Source organism: Vombatus ursinus, unplaced genomic scaffold, assembly GCF_900497805.2.
Source record: "Vombatus ursinus unplaced genomic scaffold, bare-nosed wombat genome assembly UNPS02005459.1, whole genome shotgun sequence".
NCBI lineage: Eukaryota > Metazoa > Chordata > Mammalia > Diprotodontia > Vombatidae > Vombatus > Vombatus ursinus.
Window position 1 is genome coordinate 11,193,407 of NW_020945237.1, and position 19,296 is coordinate 11,212,702.

The following is a 19,296-nucleotide window of genomic DNA, read 5'->3' on the forward strand; positions in this document are numbered from 1 at the left end:
TTTATTTGCACATTCTGTAATTTGTCACCCACTTAAGGATAGAACCTGATATAAACTCTAAGTCAGCAAGGCTGTGTGGAAAGTGCTTGGGGCCAGAAGAGGAAAAATTTCCTGACACTCTAATGGGCTCCTGAATTAAGCTCCAGGGAGCTCTCTGAATGCTTTTAAAAAGAAAATAAGTTTTCATTTGTCTGGGACAGTGGAATTGTCTTGCCATCTGATGAGATGACCTCTCAAGGTTCTTCCCTGGCTTATAGTCTACTTACTGATAGCTTGGGGTATATTACCCAAAGTACCAAAATATTCCTCTATTTGGGAAGTACCATGACCTCTTTCAACCTCAGCCTCAATTCCTTCACCCAAAAAACAGGGATATTCAAACCTCTTCTCCCTACCTTAAAGGGATCTTGTGAGAATTCAATGACATGAGGTAGATATATGCTTGGCAGACCTTGAAGCATGATACAGATAACATGTGCCTCCATGAATATATGATTTTATTGATGTGAATAATTCTTTCACATAATAACTCATTCATACTTTCTCATTTTTCCAGATACTTTGCTGTGTTTTCCTATGATTCCTCCACAGGAGATACACGAAATGTCAGTCAATGAGAATTTGTTAAGTTCTTAGGTGGACCAGGCATTATGCTAAGTATTATGGATACAAAGAAAGGCAAAAATAGTTCCTGCCCTGAAGGAGCTCTCTTTCTAATATGAGAGACAGCATGCAAGTAAATTGGTGCATTCAAGATATATACAGAGTGGAGGGAAAATAATCTAAGAGGGAAAGTACTAGCAATTGGGGGTAGCAGGAAAGATCTCCTGCAGAAGAGAGAATTTCAGCAGAGGCTTGAAAAAAAATCAAGGAAACTAAGAGATAGGTGTGTCTTTGGGAATGGAAGTAAGCCAAAGTAAAGGTACAGAGGTGGGAGATGGGTGAGTGAAGAAAAGAAAGTAGGTCATCATAGTTAGATTGTAGAGTAGACAGAAGCTAGGTGGTACAATGGATAGAGCACTGGGCCTTGAGTCAGGAAGTCCTGAGTTCAAATCTGGCCTCAGATACCTTCTAGTTATGTGATCCTGGACAAGTCATTTTGCCCTGTTTGCCTCAGTTTCTTCATCTGTAAAATGTGCTAGAAAAGGAAATGGCAAACCACTCCAGTATCTCTGCCAAGAAAACACCAAATGGGGTTATGATTGAAACACCTGAACAACAACAGGGTAGGAGGTAATCAAATCAAATAAGATTGGGAAGATAGAAAGGGACCAGGTTGTAAAGAGACTTAGATGCCAAACAGTATACTTTATATTTGGTCCTAGAAACAATTGGGAGGCATTGGAGTTTGTTCAGTAGAGAGGCAAAATGAAAAACAAGAAAATCATCTTGGCAGCTGAATAGTGCATAGACGGGCATACAGAGAGACTGGAGGTAGGTAGAGGAATTAAATTGTAATTGTTTAGGTAAGAAATGATATGAATCTCAATTACATTGGTGGTTGGTGGTGTGAGTGGAGAGAATGCAATGTATATAAGCTATTTTATAAAGGTGAAAATGGCAAAAATGTGTCACTGACTTGGATATATTGGGAGATTGAGAGTGAGGAGTTAGGATGACAAATCAGGGTCACTAGGAGGATGTCAGTACCACCCAGCTTTTAAAGGAAGTTCAGGAAGTGCTTTTGGGGGAAAAAAAAAAAGGTGAGTTAAACTCATAAGAAGTGATACGATTGGGAGGCAGAGACAAGATGGCAGAGTAAAAAAGAAGACTTGCTTGAGCTCTCCACCAAACCCTACCAAATACCTCTAAAAATGGCTCTAAACAAATTCTAGAGCAGCAGAACCCACAAAAAGACAGAGTGAAACAAATTTCAGCCCAAGATAACCTGAGTGGTTGATTAGAAAGGTCTGTTGCACCAGGCTGGGAAAGGAATACAGTTCAGCATGGGTATGCAGGCAAACCAGGCCTCAGGAAATCTGGAGCAGCCCTCAGAGGACTGAATCACAGGCAGCTGTGGCAGTTTCCAGACTTCTCAATCCACATATGCCAAAGACAACTTAGAAGGTCAGTAGGAAAAGTCTGTGACCACTGTGAGAGAGAAGCTTGGTCCTAGCCCCAGTTCTGGCTCAGCCCTGGGGCGGTGGCTGCTTCCCAAGCTCAGCCCACAGACTGAGGGGAAATTGAGTGGCTGATCAGAGGGGGATTGCAGGGATCTCTTTGCTAGTCCTAAGGTAGGATTCTCTTGCTTTGCCTGTGCTTGGATCTCGGTCACAATTCTAGGTGGCAGTCCTGGGGCAACAAGGAGTGGTAGCATGGTGGAGCTTGTAATGGTGATGGAGAGGAAATCCTCCTCACATTTCCAAGGCAGAAAAGAGTGCTTGTGGTCACTCATAGACCAGAGCACAGGCCAAGAAAGGAGTAAGCATCTCACCCTTGATCATAGCACCTTAGAAGAACTGAAAATTAAAGGTCCCTAGAAGTATCTCTGAAAACAGCTACACAAAATCCCTGAAGCTTGGGATAGCACATTCTCCACACTGGAAGCAGACCCCTACCTTAAAAAAGAGTTTATAACTCAACTAATTGGCTGAGATCATGAGCAAACTGTGCAAAAAATAGTCAGACCATGGAATCTTTCTTCGGTGACAAAGAAGATCGAAACATACAACAAGAAGAAGACAACAAAGTCAAAGCTCCTACATCCAAAGCCTCCAAGGAAAATATGAATTGGTCCCAGGCCATGGAAGAGCTCAAAAAGGATTTTGAGAAGCAAGTAAGAGAACTAGAGGAAAAACTGGGAAGAGAAAGGAGAGTGATGCAAGAAAATCATAAAAAACAAGTCAACAGCTTGCTAAAGGAGACCCCCCCCCAAAAAAAAACGCTGAAGAAAATAACACCGTAAAAAATAACCTAACCCAAATGGCAAAAGAGGTCCATAAAGCCAATAAAGAGAAGAGTGCCTTCAAAAGCAGAATTGGCCAAATGGAAAAGGAAGTCCAAAAATTTACTGAAGAAAATACTTCCTTAAAAATTAGAATGGAGCAAACGGAAGCTAATGACTTGATGAGAAATCAAAACATTGTAAAACAAAACCAAAAGAATGAAAAAAAAATAGAAGACAATGTGAAATATCTCATATAATATTCTGGAGGGCAAAGGAGATAGGATTACAATCAAGAATTACCTACCCAGCAAAACTGAATATAATCCTTCAGGGGAAAAAATGAACATTCAGTGAAATAGAGGACTTTCAAGTATTCTTGATGAAAAGACCAGAACTGAAGAGAAAATTTGACTTTCAAATACAAGACTCAAGGGAAGCATGAAGAGGTAAACAGGGAAGAGAAATCATAAGGGACTTATTAAGGTTGAAGTGCTTACATTCCTGCATGGAAAGTTGATATTTGTAACTCATGAGACCTTTGTGAGTATTAGGGTAGTTGGAGGGAAAAAATATATGTGTGTATGTATGTATAGACAGATAGATAGATAGATAGATAGATAGATAGATAGATAGATAGATAGAGGGCACAGTGTAAGTTGAAGGTGAAGGGGTGATATCTGGAGAATAAAATTAAGGATTGAGAAAGGATTATACTGGGAGAAGGAGAAAGGGAGAAGTAGAATGGGGTAAATTATCTCACATAAAACTGACAAGAAAAGACTTTTGCAATGCAGGGGAAGTGGGGGAATGTGAGAGGGAATGATCGAATCTTATTCTTATAGGATTTGGCTTAAGGAAGGAATAGCATACACATTCAATTGCATATGGAAATCTATCTTACTCTACAGGAAAATAAAGAGGAAGGGGATTAGAGAGCAGGATGATGAAAGAGGGGAGGGCAGGTAGGGGGAGGGGATAATCATAAGCATACACTTCTAAGGAGGGACAGGGTCAAAAGAGAGAATGGAATACATGGGGGGGTGGGATAGGATGAAGGAAAATATAGTTAGTTTTTCACAACATGACTACTATGGAAGTGTTTTGCATGACTACACATGTATAACTTGTATTGAGTTGCTTGCCTTCTCAATGAGGATGCCTCCTTCAATGGGGAGGGAGGAAGGGAGAAAATTGGGAACCCAAAGTTTTAAAAATAAATGTTAAAAATTGTTTCCACATGCAACTGGGAAATAAGATATACAGGCAATGGAGTATAGAAATCTATCCTGCCCTACAGGAAAATAGAAGGGGAAGGAGATAAGGGAAGGAGTTAAGAGAAGGAGGGGGGGGTTAGAAGGAAGGGAAGATTAGGGGAAGAGGTATTCAGATTGCATGCTATTTTGGGGTGGGGAGAGGGATAAAATGGGGAGAGTATTTGGAACTCAAAATCTTGTGGAAATGAATGTTGAAAAATAGATAAATTAATAAAATTGGGGGGAAAAAGTGATGTGATCAAATGACATTGTGTAGAGAGAAAAAAAAAGTGCCCAGAATAAACTTTTCCAGGGACATCTATTATCAGAGGGTGAGAGCTAGATGGAGATTCAATAAACGAAACAGAAGGGTCACTCAGACAGTTAAGAGGAGAATCAGAAGCAAGTTATGTTGTTGAGGTTTAGGGGTGCTGGGACCCCAAAGTAGTGACACATGGATCCTGCCTGAATAAATTTGACCCAAGCCTTCTTTCAGTCAAAGACAAGGTTTATTAGAAATCTGCCATATTGGCCAGACTTTTATGACATCTGAACATTTGTATTGCGAATGCAAGTGGGCTAGATTGAATCTGAGCCCCTTAATGTGGGCAAGATGGATCTTATATTCAGAAAGACTGTGGGAGGGATCTAGGAGTGGCCAAGTAGTCTAGGGTGAGTAGAGGAGGGGTCTAGGGAAGATCTTAATGGGAGTGGCCACTAGGCCAGGGTGACTGGAAAGTCTACAGCCAGGGACCTGGATAGAGAGAATAGGGTCTAGATAGGATCAAGGGTAGGAAGTAGCCAGGGGCAATCAGGAGGTAACAGAACATCAGAAGATTGGTCATAGGCCACAATGAAAGGGCAGTTGAGAGGATTATAGCCTCAGGAGAACATCAGAAACTTGACCATGTGGGAAAGTCAAAGGTGTTTCCTTTTTGGGGTACAGATCCCAAAGTCATGGTCTTTTCCTTTCAGAAGTTCAAATCCCAATCCCATCAATGTCATGAAAACCTTGAGATCTTTGGATATCACACAAGTGGGCTGTGTGATCTGTTTATTGATGAAGCCTGGCCCAATGACTTTTCTGGTCATATAATTCTCTTTTAATATCCCTTATTACCCTTGTCCCACTGAGTTTATTGTTAATATTATATTGTAGCCTTTCCTTGTCCACCATATCCCCATTTCTCCATCACCATTTGACTCATCAGCAATATTATGTCTTCAGAGAACATAGCATTCTATTACTTATTTTCATACAGCATCACTGAAAGTATATTGATGTTAAAAAGATGAACCTTTATTTCAAAGAGAAGCTTGTATTCATTAAAAATACTACTCAGTATCCAAGTCCTGTGTCCAACAAGATGGAGGAGAAGACATTTTCTTTAATTCTCATAACCTCTAAAATAGTAATTCAAATATAGTCATTCTTCAAAATAGTAATTATGTGAAGAGATAAAATAGTTTCAACTGTTTCCATGTTCTAGGATGCTAAGAACCCATATGAGTTAAAAACTCAGTGAACTAAGAGCAGAGAAATCTAATCACTTACAAGTCTTACATCTACCTCACTCAGCAAACCTTCCTCCACCACCTATTATATAGTCAGGGCTTTCATGAGCTGGCTGGAGCAGGCTTGCAATAGAAATCAACTCTACCCCTCCTTCCTACCAGTGCCATGGAAAATCAAAAGGCAGAAGCTGGTTCTGACTGGGACAATAGCAGGGCAGCACTCTGTACTGTAATAGTGCTCAGTCAGAAATGTGAAGAACAGAGCAGATTGCACCAGGACACATTTGCGTAGCTATGTGACACTCCACTAAGCTTTAGGACAAAAACTCAACTTCCAGTTTGGGCCAGGTCTATCCCCCTCACAGTTCACTTGGGGCAGAGATAGACTGGTAAATTAAGAATTACCTAGCATGAAAGGTGGGAGAAGGCTGAAATGGCTTGTAGGTCCTTCCCCCACGTAAGTAAGCATCAAAAGAGGAGTCAGAAAGTGAGCAGTAGGAGAAAATAAAGCAGGGGCAGTGAAGAGACTAAAATTATAAAAGATCTCAGGAGGAAAAAAAGCTCACTTACACACCTTGAAGCACAAGCAGATAAGTCAATAGGGAAAATATTAATAACAGACAGGAATATGGCCTCTAGATCAAATAAAAGAATCGAGATAGCTATGAATAAACATTGCAAAACAAAGGAAAATGAATCAGCACCTGATGAAGCGGAGGGACTTGGGGATTTCCAAAAGAGCGTGGAACCACAATAGAATGTTCCTAAGTAGTTTAAAAAAATTTAAAAAGTGAAAGTAGAATTTATGGTCTACATAGCAGAAAAAATTGGAAGAATAGAAAAAACTTGAATCTTAAGTCTTAGTCTGTACCACCATCAACCCCTCTTCCCTACCAAAAAACACCCAAACAAACCCAAAACCCTTCTTGATCTTTCAAAGGTAATTGAGTCTGCCCAGAATATGTGTACTAATAGGCAAATTCATCAGCTGTTGCCCTTCAAGGCAATAACAATTCCTTGTCCATTTGATTTTCCCTATTTGTATTATTAGGCCCAGTTCTTTGGAATGATAATTGATATTGTTTCAGAGGCTCAATGCAATCCTGAATGGTTCTATTAATTTATATTGTCACATTGCATTTGACTTTAAAAGATAAATGTTTAGGAAAATTTGTTTGATCCTAATTTTGTTTTTTGTTCATACCCAGGTCATTCAGTGCATAGAGTGCTAGATTTGGAATCAGGAAAACAAAGTTCAAATCCTGCTTTGGACCATTGTGGACCATTCACTTAGTAACTTTCATTCACTGTTTCTTTGTCTGTTAAATGAAGAAAATAATAACCCCTACCTCACAGGGTTGTTGGTGAGAATCGAATAATATGTGAAGTACTCTGCCAAGTGCTATATAAATGCTAGATATTATTATCATTATTATTATTAAAAAAAAACTTTTCAAGTAAATTTAAAAACAATGTGAGTCCCTCCATGCTTTCTTTCCTCTAAATTTGTTAGATAATATTAACTGTAACCCCTCAAATCCAACATGCTCCTCTCCTTGTTATGAGGGGAGAGGCAGTGACAAAGTTAGGGAATGCCATCAAGTATGACACCAGCTGGGCAGTCAGGTGGAGCAGAGGCTAGAATGCTCAGCCTGGAGTTAGGAAGACCTGAGTTCAGATCCTCCTTCAGATACTTACTAGCCGTGTTATCTCAGGGCAAGTCACTTACTCTTTTTCTGCCTTAGTTTCCTAATCTGTAAAATGGGAATAATGATAACACCCACCTCCTAGGCCTGTTGTGAAAATCAAATGAGATAATGTTTGTTAAGTGTTTAGCATAGTGACTGGAACATAGTAAATGCTATGTAAATGCTAGGTCTCATCATCATTCTTATTGTTGCCGTTGCTTTCATTATTACTATTATTATTATTATTATTATTATTATCATAACAGTGACTGTGTTCTGTGACTAGACTGTTGTGAGAGCAGGAACGCAAAAAAGCTAACTGGTGGGCTGCTTGAGAGAAAGGACTGTGATTTTGTATCCTCAGTACTCAGCACAGTGCCTGGAACATAGGAGGTGTTTGAAAAACGCCTGTTGACCAAATTACTGGCTAATTTTGCTCTGACAAAAATCACTGATTGATTTAGTACCCCAGCTACTATGTTACAACTGATCCTATCAAATAGGTGGAACAGCATAGGTTGCAGGCTAGCCATCTATGAAGCTCTTATATTAATCAGCTTAACACCAGACAGTGGAGCCAATGACAATATTTTGTGTTCTGATACTGTAAGAAGTCAATATACATTGGAACAAATAAAAAATACCAACATTCCATCTATTAGAAATGCTTAAATGCCAATGTGATGACTACTAAAGGGAACGAATCATTACTACACATGAAATGGATATTTTAATGATATGTTGGTACAACACCGTACCAACACACAGGTGAGGGTTCCATACCACTTTTTATCCACAGGATTTCCTTGTCATGCAACAATCTGCTCTAATCAGTACAGGGCAAGAGGAAAAAAAAAAGTTATATGGTGGCCATGGTCAGTCATAGGATAAAAGGTGGAGGTACCAGGGAATACTCCAAGAGACAGGTATAAGAAAACACTATAGCAGAAGGGATTTGAGAGAACTATTGAATGTCTATGAAAATAAAATGGAAGATTATGGAAATATCTTGCAGTAAAATGTTTAGGTGCCGTATTGTCTGTCTAAAGGTGACAAAAAGGGGCAGCTAGGTGGTGCAGTAGATAGAGCACCGGCCCAGGAGTCAGGAGACCCTGAGTTCAAATCCAACCTCAGACACCTAACACTCACTAGCTATGTGACCCTGGGCAAGTCACTTAACTCCATTGCCTAGAAAATAAATAATAAATAAATAAAGGTAACAAAAAAGAAACATTTAGAAAGGAGTTCAGAAAACAAACAAAAAGGTATCAATTATTCTAGATGTTTTCAAAAGACATATGGCTCCACTGAAAATTATATTAAATAGTTCCTTTATCTCAAGAGATCTTTGTCCAAAGATATTACCATGTCTTATGGACATGGTAAGTGTAAATTTTTTTTTTATTGTATGCCAAGGAAAGATAGATCCTGAAGACTTTTAGCTTAAATGTGAAGGTTAAATTGAACCAGGCAATGCCTAAACATACCTTGATTTCCTCCAGGCAACACAAATGAAGCATCAAGATTATTAATAAGAAGGCTGAGGCTAAGGGGCAGCTAACAAAAAGCCACATAATATAAAACAGGAACCATCACCCTAAGGGAACTTCCTTGCCAAAATAGAGAAGGGGATTGATAGATATTCTTAGAGCGCTCATTTGATAAACAATTCATAAAATATCCAGAAATACTTTTTTGGAATAAGTAGATATCATTTCACTAATCAATAGTCAAGGTTGCTAATAGGTACACACCACTGAATTTTTAACATTGCCAAAAATGGTTATCCTCTAGGTAATAGGAAATGCCTGAGACACACAAATGGAATCAAATGACCCTCCATGCTTGACATACACATACATACATTGACAAAGTAGCAGACAAATGACGAAGTCATGTTTGTAGAAATGAAAGGGTGATGATGCTACTGAGGTTATTGCCACTATAAGTAACCTGGACTTAATGATTAATGTAAATTATACCAAGGAATTATAGAAATTGTGCCAGGCATCACCAAAGACTATAAAAAGTTATCACTTACCAAATACTTAGCAAGATATTACTAGTGGATAGAATTTTACATTAAAATTTTAATATCCTCTGTGACTGACAGATGAGAAATACCCCTTTTATACCTACAAGCCTCAAAACATCCTGGAAAACAACCAATCCTACATAATTGGACCATTTTCAGAGTGAACTGTTATTGCTCTCAAGAATCCAGACATAACATTGATATTTAAGAAAAAAATCTTACAATATTTTTAATATATTTTATCTGAAAACAATGTCCAATTTACACAAAACAAAAAGCTTTGGAAATATAGAAATCTGCCGTAGAAATTAAAAATAATTTTGGAACATAACATGTTACATATCATTCCTAATCTTTATTTTGGTAATGTAATTGTACCAAGGATGCATTCAATGACTCTCTGAGAGATGGCTTTGCATCCTAATTCTTCCATTCAACCCCACATTTCAGTTATTATATCCAACTCCACAATGATCCAAAGAATATTAGATATACTAGAATAATAGCAAGACTGCTATGTATATTGTAGTTTACAACCTACAGTAGTTGTTTTGTTTTGTTTCTATTGGACTTTTTCTGGAGGTGATGTGTAGATTTTTTCAATTTTCAATTTGTTTTCTGTGGTCAGTTATTTTAGACAGTTTTCTTGTGTAATTTTTTGCCGTACGGTATTCAGGATTTTTTTATGTTTTTTTTTTTTTCCTTTCTTCTTTTCCTCCTAGGAGCCCTACAAATACTTAGAGTGTCTCTTTACATCCTATGTTGAGAGCAATATGTTTTGTTTCTATGGAAATCATGTTTTCTTTTCATTTTATTGCTTTTTGACTTCTCTTCTTCCAGATTATCCTTCAGTGCTATTCATTTGCATTCCTAATCAGTTATTCTTTTTTTTCTGTCTTTGTGAGACCTGCATTGCAGCTTCAAGTTTTTTTTTTCTTCTAGTCTTTCAATTATTTCTGCTGTTCAGGCTGTAAATTTTGTTTTCACAATTCTTATTTATCTTTTAGTTCATTCAGGAATATTTGTGGTGTTGCAGCCTCCAGAAAAAGTTAATCCCTGGTACCAGGGGAAGGAACACGAATTAGAGTCAATTTCTGTTGTAGGTCTTTAGGGTACTTTTTCCAGCCCTGTTACTAGAGCATAGTGGTGAGTGGTTAAGAGTCCTGAGTGAGCACATCAGTGGCTACTGAGTTGCTTTCTCTGCTGTTAATTCATTGAATTGTTACCTGTTTGGGTTCTTGGTGTGCTAGATAATGGAGATGTCTGCAATTGCTTTTTTTCTTGAATATAAATTCTATTTTGTAGTGGTTTGAGACATATTGATGATTGGAGAAACTGTTTACTCCTCTGTCTTGTTGGTTACATGACTCAGAAGTCAAGCTAAACTGTTTTGATTCCAAACTTAGTTTTCCTTCCAACACATCTCCATGAATCATGAACATATGAGAAAAAAAAAGATTTGTCATATACTCTTGTATCCTTTTCTGTTTGTGAATATTAATGGGTTGTGAATAGGTGTTCTCTGTCATTAACCATTAGGAGTCATAATGCAACCAGTTCTCCAATTTTAAGCTGCTGAGAGGAGAAAGCATGTCAGGATTCAAAATAGATGAGAATATGTGCTTTGGTAGTATGGAACATAATTATGATTTATTATGCTTTTAGCTCCTTCTTCCTGTTTGTGTTCAGAAAACCGGTCCCCTTGCATGAATGGGCAGGAATGGTTATCTTTCTATTTCAGATGGGTTCTACATTGCTTTTATAAACAGTGCAAAATGTGCTGCTGCTAATTAGTCAAGGAGCAATTAGTCCAAGCAAATTAATTGCTTGTACTTAATATGGAATTTCAGAACCTTTTGGCTCAGGGGATTATTTCATGACTTCTGCTGACTTCCCATCTTCAAATAAAATGAACTGGTCCATGGCAAAATTTTTAAAAAATACTCATTAAAGGATTGCCTCACAACCTTTCTTCCTCCTGCTGGTAGGCCCTCAGAATTGGCCCAAATGATACACTCAGTCTTGATCTTTGGCTTCTAGTCTTGTTCTGCTCAGGGCTGGGAAAGCAATCATTCAGTCAGTGAGTTTGCCACCTCACAGAAAACTCCAGAAAATAATTTAGCAATCTCACTTTAGAAGTGCAAGAAGGTAAAGTGGATGGTGGTCAAGATGTTGAATATTTGTTTTTTCTTTACCCCCAGGTGACACTTGATCAAGAGTGTTTAGTCTTATTTCCAGAGGGGGAAAAGAAGTTTAAAAAAAATCCACTCTTTTCTGATGACACTGACAAATATAAAATATAAATATGTCTCTATAAAAAGAACAGAAAAAGGAAAGTTCTATATGAAATGTTGAGTTTTTAAGTATATATTAAATTTAACATAGTAGTACCTACATTGTCCTGCTTTCTTATGTCTCCTTCTGAACTTTCTTCCGCTTTCTTTTATTAACAGTCTTTTCCCTTGTTTTGACATTAATATCAATACCCCCCCATACACAGAGCACTCTTATACCTTTCCCCCCCAAAAAAGGCCTTTCCTTGGAATAATTAAGTGGTGGTATGTGAAGCAAAAGTTGGTCAAATCATGAAAAATGCTACGTGTAGCCTCGAGGCCGCAGGTTCCCCACACCTGGTCTGACCTGTACCTACAGCCCATCACTTCTCAGCTGAGATGTAGGAGGTGCTTCTTCATTAGGCTTCCAGAGTCTTGACTGGTCATTAAAGCCTTTATTTTAAATGACACGGTTTACAAATTATTAAAAGCAAAGGCTTGGCAGGAGCAGAGGAAGGGTTTTAATAGCCTACTTGGGCACATAATGGCTTTTTCCCTGCCCCCTAAACCACTGCAGACTGGTTGAGACAAGTGTTTGCAAAGGAATCTGTGGGGAGAGGAACATCTTTCCTCTAGTTCCTAGATGGATGAATCTGGATGTGGATGAACAACATGAAAAATCTTTTTTTTTTCTATTCTTTTGATCCAGACTTGTAATTTCATTGTTTTATAGGACCATTACCTAGGCAATTTTCTCTACCAATAAAGATAAGAACATTTTCTGCAACTGAGAGTCTTAGAGAGTTGCTTAGAAAATGAGAAATTAAATGCCCTTGCCCAGGGTCACACAATCAGTATATGACAAAAGCAGGACTTGGCCCTAAGTCTTACTAGTTCAGAGGCTAGCCCTCTACCTACTACTCCACTGTACCCTCTATTTGCCAAAGCTACTGGGGCTTAAGGGAGAAGAAACAGTCTTAAATTTAAATCTACTATTTTCCTTACATTGCAGGAGAAAGTAAATGATCATCTATGCCAAGCTATAGAGACTACATAGTGACATTTCTTTGGTTATTGTGTGTGATCTGACAGATGTACAAATTCTGTAGACTGTAAAGAAAAACAGAATGGAAATCATTCCCATACTTCATGTCTCGAGGGGCCTATGAACATAAATGACCATATTTTGTTCAAGTACAGTAGAAAAAAAGTTTACTAAATTATCATATGTAGACTGAAGCTTATTATTGTCCTCTCTCAAAAACATATGGGCAGACAAACGAAATCTGGAGGCATAGAATAGTTAAAAGATCCCTGAAGACAAGAGACATGAGTCTTAGACCAGACTCTCATGCTAATTAGCTTTGTATCCCTGGACAAGTCACTGAGTTTCAGTTTCCTCAAATGAAAATAAGAAAGGGAAAAAAAATAAGAAAGGGGAACTAGGTTATCTTAATTGTCTCTTCCAACATTGGTGGTCTATAATTCAACAATGGGCACATCACATCCCTGGGAAGTATATCTCACAATAATTGCTATGTAGACAGTCATTTTAAGAAGTCTGCCTATCTTTATGTTATCCAGAACCCGAATATTATATATTCAAAATGTTGGTTATATCAGAAAATATCTTCTTTCTAGGTCCTAGAAGCTAGACATAGTATGACATAGAAAACAGAATCTCAGCTCGGGGATTTAGGTTTTAATCATGGATCTAAGTACACATTTAGAATCTAAAATGGAGAACTTCAGGGGACCCCTTTTTCCTCTAAAATAAAATATTAACTCCTTTGTTTGGCATTTGAAATCCTCTATTCTCTGGCTTTAGACCATCTTTTCAGGCTGATGACATATCATCTTCTTTCAAGAAAACTAGATTTCCCCCACACTGTCCTATTTACTTCCCCTCATGACATTCCATTTTATACCATTACTCCCCCCCCATGTAAAGACTGCTGAGGATAAAACAGAACGTTCTTCTTTTTCTTGGAATCCTTTATTCCCTAAAGGTTTTTGAGTATTTGGAGTATTCACTCCTCCAGGGCCTTTCCTGATTTCTCCCAAGTTGTTATTGTCCTACATTGCCCAAATGATTTTGTATTTATTTTGCATATGTTTTGTATTTATCTACGTTGTTTCCTCTCCTTCCCACCCACCCCCTCCCCAGTAAAATGTTATATCCTAGAGGGCGAAAGCTATTTTTTTAACTTTATATTCCCAGAGTAGTACTTGGCACTTAGTAGGAACTTAATACTTGTTGAATCAATTAAATAATTGGAAAAAGTCACCCTGAACTTCTATCAATATTTCCCTTTCTGTTAAAAGTAAAATTCCAAAATGTTCCTTTACCTATTCATAAAAAAATAATGAATATCACAATGATACAATGCAAGTTTAAAAAAAGGCTGAGTAGTCTTTGGAAGAAAAATTCTATATATTTTTGCAAGCTCCAGAATTATCTAAATGGGGATAGTGACATTTCAGAACTAACACAATCCAAATTTTACTTATCTTGTTGGAGATTCAGAGGGGGGAGATATTGGCCTGTAGAAGAACAATGATATCCAATAGGATAGGTCTTCCTAATGAGAATGTAAGTTTAAATGTAATATTTCTAAATGGTATTTGGGACTAACTTCATTCCCTTTGATTGTCTGCCTAAGTTTTGACTTTGGATATCTCTGTGAAACTCCTACTATTCCTTCAAATGGGAAACTCCTGAGTTCATGCAGTGGTAGATGAATTCTACTTCTTCTTCTCTGTCCACCCTAAATGTCTGTCTTCCCTCTGAATTCTTGTGGGAATGATCATATCACTTATTTGTCCATGAATTGTATACCATCTTCTGACTTTTTTTCTAATATTGCCAAATATTTTAAAATTTTCATTGTCATTTATAATGACAATTGTATAAAATATTATATAGTATATATTATAAAACTATATAAAACATAAATTATATAAATAGTATTTGTGGATCTATAATATAGCTCTATGGGTTATTCTAATCACAATCTGAGCATCAGGACTTTCTATTTTTTTTCATGTGTGTATATTTAGGCCAAATTTTTGAGAACTTGTGATTTTCAATGAGGAGATGCTGTAGTTTTCTGGAATCTTTAGTCAGCACGATATCATCTACAAACAGACACATCTGGAGGACATCATCATCTTAGGGATGCATTCTTTGACCTGGTTTCTGTGTTGGATCTCCTCCATCACTGTGGCAAAGGCCTTTGGTGAGAATAGAACTCCTTGTTGCATGCATAAGACTTAAATATGATATCATCGGTCAGAAGATCATTGAAAGAAAAAAGTTATCTTTGTTATTAACTTTCTACTTTGGAAGTCCCATGAGATTTACCCTGGATTCTATTCATGACATTCATATTGCTTCCATGTTTTGTTTTTCATTAGACATCTCTTGAGCAAGATTTCTCAGACACTTTCCAATAAAACCTTTCTGCATAGATATTTCAAAATTATCATAATAATAAAAATAAACTTACCAAAGGTTGAAATTATTGTGGGCCTGGTGCTAGTAAAATGTTAATTTTAAAATCCAAAGGGAGCCAATTAAAAAGAGAATGGAAAAGACTGAATCCTCTTTTTAGGGAATTCTTTAATGCTCACACACATTACGGCCCATGTGCTTATATGACCATGAATGAAAAACAAGACAGCCTTCGAATATCTTACAAATGACAAAATAATGCATGATAACCTAAAGATCATCGATCAATAGTTAGATGTAGATACAGCACAAAATCTCATACAATAGCAAAAAAGACTCTATATTTGTTGTTTTGTTTCTTTGTTTTTAATTTAGTCTTTACAACAACCCTAACAGGAATGTAGAACAAAGTCAGAGGAGCTCCCACTATCAAATGTGACTTAGTAGAGACAGGTTAGGAAGTCACATGAGGCATATAGAGGCTAAAAGAAGATTGGCAAACTAGAGAGTATCCAGAAGGGAGTAACAAGGATGGAAAAAAAGGGCCTTGATACCATGATACGTGATGATTGACTGAAAGAAATGAAAATTTATTCCAGAGAACAGAAGACACAGAGGGCCCATAACAGGTATCACCACACATTTGAAACTTGTTCTATTTGTCTCCAGAGGCCAGAACCAGGAGCAAAGGGATAAATTGATGGTTAATGTCATGAAAATCAAACTTCTTAATAATTGGAGTTGTCCAAAAATGGAAAAGGCTCCCTCTGGAGATAATAGATTCCATCTCTTCACATGTTTTCAAGCAGAGACTGCATAACCACTTGTCAGGTACATTATACTTAGTCTCCCTTTCAAGTATGAATTAGACGAGAGCATTTCTGAGATTCCTTAGGAATCTAAAATCCATTGACTTCATAATACTGGCAATGGTGGGATTTGAACCTGGGCTTTCTCAGTCCCAGCCTCACTCTATCCTTTTTTCCATTACACAAACGATGACATAAAGGATCAATACAGTTAAGTGACTTACCCATTTACAGCCAGTAAAAGGGAAGAAGCTGTTGTTCTAATTACAAGAGAAATAATTGACTCACTCACTACTCCATTATGCTGAATTTTTGCTACCAGAAATGAATAAATGGGAGAGGAGTCAAAAAAGGAAATGATAGTAAAAGAGATTTGGATCAGAAAAGAATATATAGTTTTCAGAATTCTAAGTAAACTGACTTTGAGTGTTCAGATAAATCAATGTTAGTCTCTGGAGTTATTGTACTTTGGAAAACTTTTAAACTGTAAAGGTTTCTCCTTTTGTAAAGGGTTAGTTGATTTTGTGTCAAAATAGAGATAGATATTCAACAACTCATCCTGTGGTGTCTTCAGTGTAGACTTTCCCTTTATTGACACAGATCATAGCCACCTGGATGTCTGGTAGATGGTTTTTAAGAACATTTTTAGAGTAGAGAAGAAGTGGAGGAAAGGAAAGGAAATGTCTCATCTTGAATCTTGTATCCATCACCACTCCATCAAGAGATGGGTAGCAATCTTCATCATACTAATTTCTCCTAAGCATGTGGATACGTGGTTTACCTTGAACATCTTTCTTCAGGATGAAATTAAAGATGGAAAAATATGTGGAGAAACATTGAACTGTATCAGTCATATTATAGTGTAATGCTGTATAATAGTGAAAATATAACATTCAGTCTACTGGCTCATTTAACAAAATGCAATACTGAGTATTATTCAACAGAATCCTCCTCTGATTCTTCCTTATATTTAGGGGACCTGACTTAAGGTTATTAAAGGCTGTGACAGCAGAGTATGAGTTCTGGTAGGTACTATACTGGTGGAAAACCTTTGAGTGGAGTCCACGGGGTGGCCAAGACCAGCTAAGTTCAGAAATCCTGTCAAATGAATTTTGTTGTTGTGTTTTGTTTGTGGAAATTCACAAAGACCGTTTTCTTCACAGTGGACTTACAAAGTGTCTCCATAGAGTCAGTGCCCATATAGATGAAATCTCAAATCCTCAACATACTCGAAGCATACTGAGCAGAACAGTTAGTATTAAATGGCATTAAATGCAATGTAATTCCATCTTATATCTCTACACCTTTGCAGTAACTCTGCCCTATGCCCATAATTCACTCATTCCTCAACTCAGCCATTTACAAATCCTCATATTTCAAGACTCATCTAAAGCACTGCTTTTTACATGGTCTTTCTTTATCACCTGCAATTGGCTAATGGCCTTCCTTCAAAAACGGTCAGATATTTACTTTGTATATAACTATATACATACATACATATATATAGAGAGAGAGAGAAAGTTATGTAAACTATGTATATAACTATATATGTAAAACTATACACGCATATATGTATGTATGTTTGTATGTATGTGTATATATATTTATATATATATATATATGTGTGTGTATACACACACACACATTATCTCCCCGATAACATGTAAGCTTCTTAAGGAGAAGAAGTGTTTCATTTTTATCTTTGTATACCCAGGATCTAGCACCATCCTTGGTATAAAGTAGATACACACATGTCAATTTTTAACTTTAATTTTATATTTAATTTTATTTGAACTCACTCTTATGCAATACCAAAGGGAATCAATGACATCAGTGGGGAAAAAATCATGGGCACATTGAAATATTTGAGTATATTCTATTTAGATGCTTTTAGCATCTTTTACAAAGTCAACTGAATTGTAACTTGTTTTTGCAGATGGTGTTTACAGGGATCTTTCTTTTGATCTTCTGACAACCCTATTTGAAGGTGTGCCCAGTTACTTCTTTCACCCATGATTTCATCTTTTTTCCAGCTGTGAAAAAGAGTGGAAAGGAAATCGATGCCACATCCAGCTTAACCCTCCCTCACCACCAGATGTCATGTTCACCCAGAATAGTAGGTGCTTTTGAATCCACATAAATTACTTAGTCATTGCTTTTTTTTTTAGCAACTTTTTTTTATTGTTGATATTTGATTGGTTTGGACTTGCAGATATTTTGACCATCTTGAGCATTGGATTGGCTTTCCTGACAACTCACCTAGCAGTTGCTGCCTTCAGTTTCCTTTATAACAGAAAATGGCCTAGAGAGTAAGTGGTATTTTTTATCATGTGTTCAACAGAATATTCCATTGTGGCCCAAAGCATTGGATAATTGCCCAGCTTCTTTGGTTTCAACTGATAAGCTTCCCTTGGCATATTCTTCTCAAATACCAAGACATAAAATAAAACCTGGAATTGAAAAGTCAGCTAACCTTAATGGACCCCAAACTGGGAACTATGAAACCTGAAAAAGTTATTACAGAACTCTTTGCTCCCTTAATAGTAGGGCATTAAACTTGTCAATGCTTGTAGATATTCAACATATTTTCCTAGGTGGCAGGGATAGGACTAGTGAGACAACCTGAAAGAAGGTTTGGATGTTCATGAATTCTCTAGGACAAGACTTGACAACCTTTGGCCCTTGAACCACTGAGAATTGTTTGGTGCTACTAGATTATTGGCATCTATCTTTCCTTCCACATATTTTTCTCTTCTTTCTTCTCATTCCTCCTCCTTGTTCTCCTCCTCTTCATCTTCCTTCTCTTTCTTTTTCTTCTTCCTTTTATCTTTTCTTTTTTCTTTCCCTTTTTTTCCCTATGTTTTAGGCTGATCAATTCTACTTAAGGCATTGATATTATTTATTCCCACTAGTAACCATTAGAGATAAAGTAATAGTTGACCAATATCCCTCAGAGAAATTATTTGTGAAAACATATAACCATTGAATAAACTGAAATTCAAAGATGGAAGAGATTTTAGATTTATAGACAGAGAAATTGAGGTCCACTGAGTTAATTTGCCAAAGGAAGTATCTAGTAGCAAGGGATTCACTGATTCCCAATGAATTCTTCATTGAGCAATGATACATTCAAGGGGAAAATAGCATTTATAGCAACCATTTGTTTCAGAAAGATTAAATAAAATTATGAACAATGTTTTGCAGAGAATAAAAAATTTTAAAAGTGAATACTGAGAATTTAGTTTAGGAAATAAGTTTTTTTTTAATTTTCCCAGAGTGTAGTCTGAATACTACATAACCAGCTCCCAAAGATTACACTTCAGAAATTGCAGGGCTATGGCAGGAAAGGAGAATGTGTAACAAAAGAGGTCCTTCAGTGGCT

General features: G+C 37.0%; 1 protein-coding gene across 1 annotated transcript in view; it reads left to right on the forward strand.

Moving 5' to 3' along the window:
• The window catches only part of MALRD1 (MAM and LDL receptor class A domain containing 1), an 832,608-nt gene that overhangs the window by 785,064 nt on the left and 28,248 nt on the right, over positions 1–19,296 (forward strand). Inside the window, 2 exon segments of the mRNA XM_027847861.1 lie at positions 17,948–18,030; positions 18,127–18,223. Coding sequence (XP_027703662.1) covers positions 17,948–18,030; positions 18,127–18,223 — 180 coding nt within the window.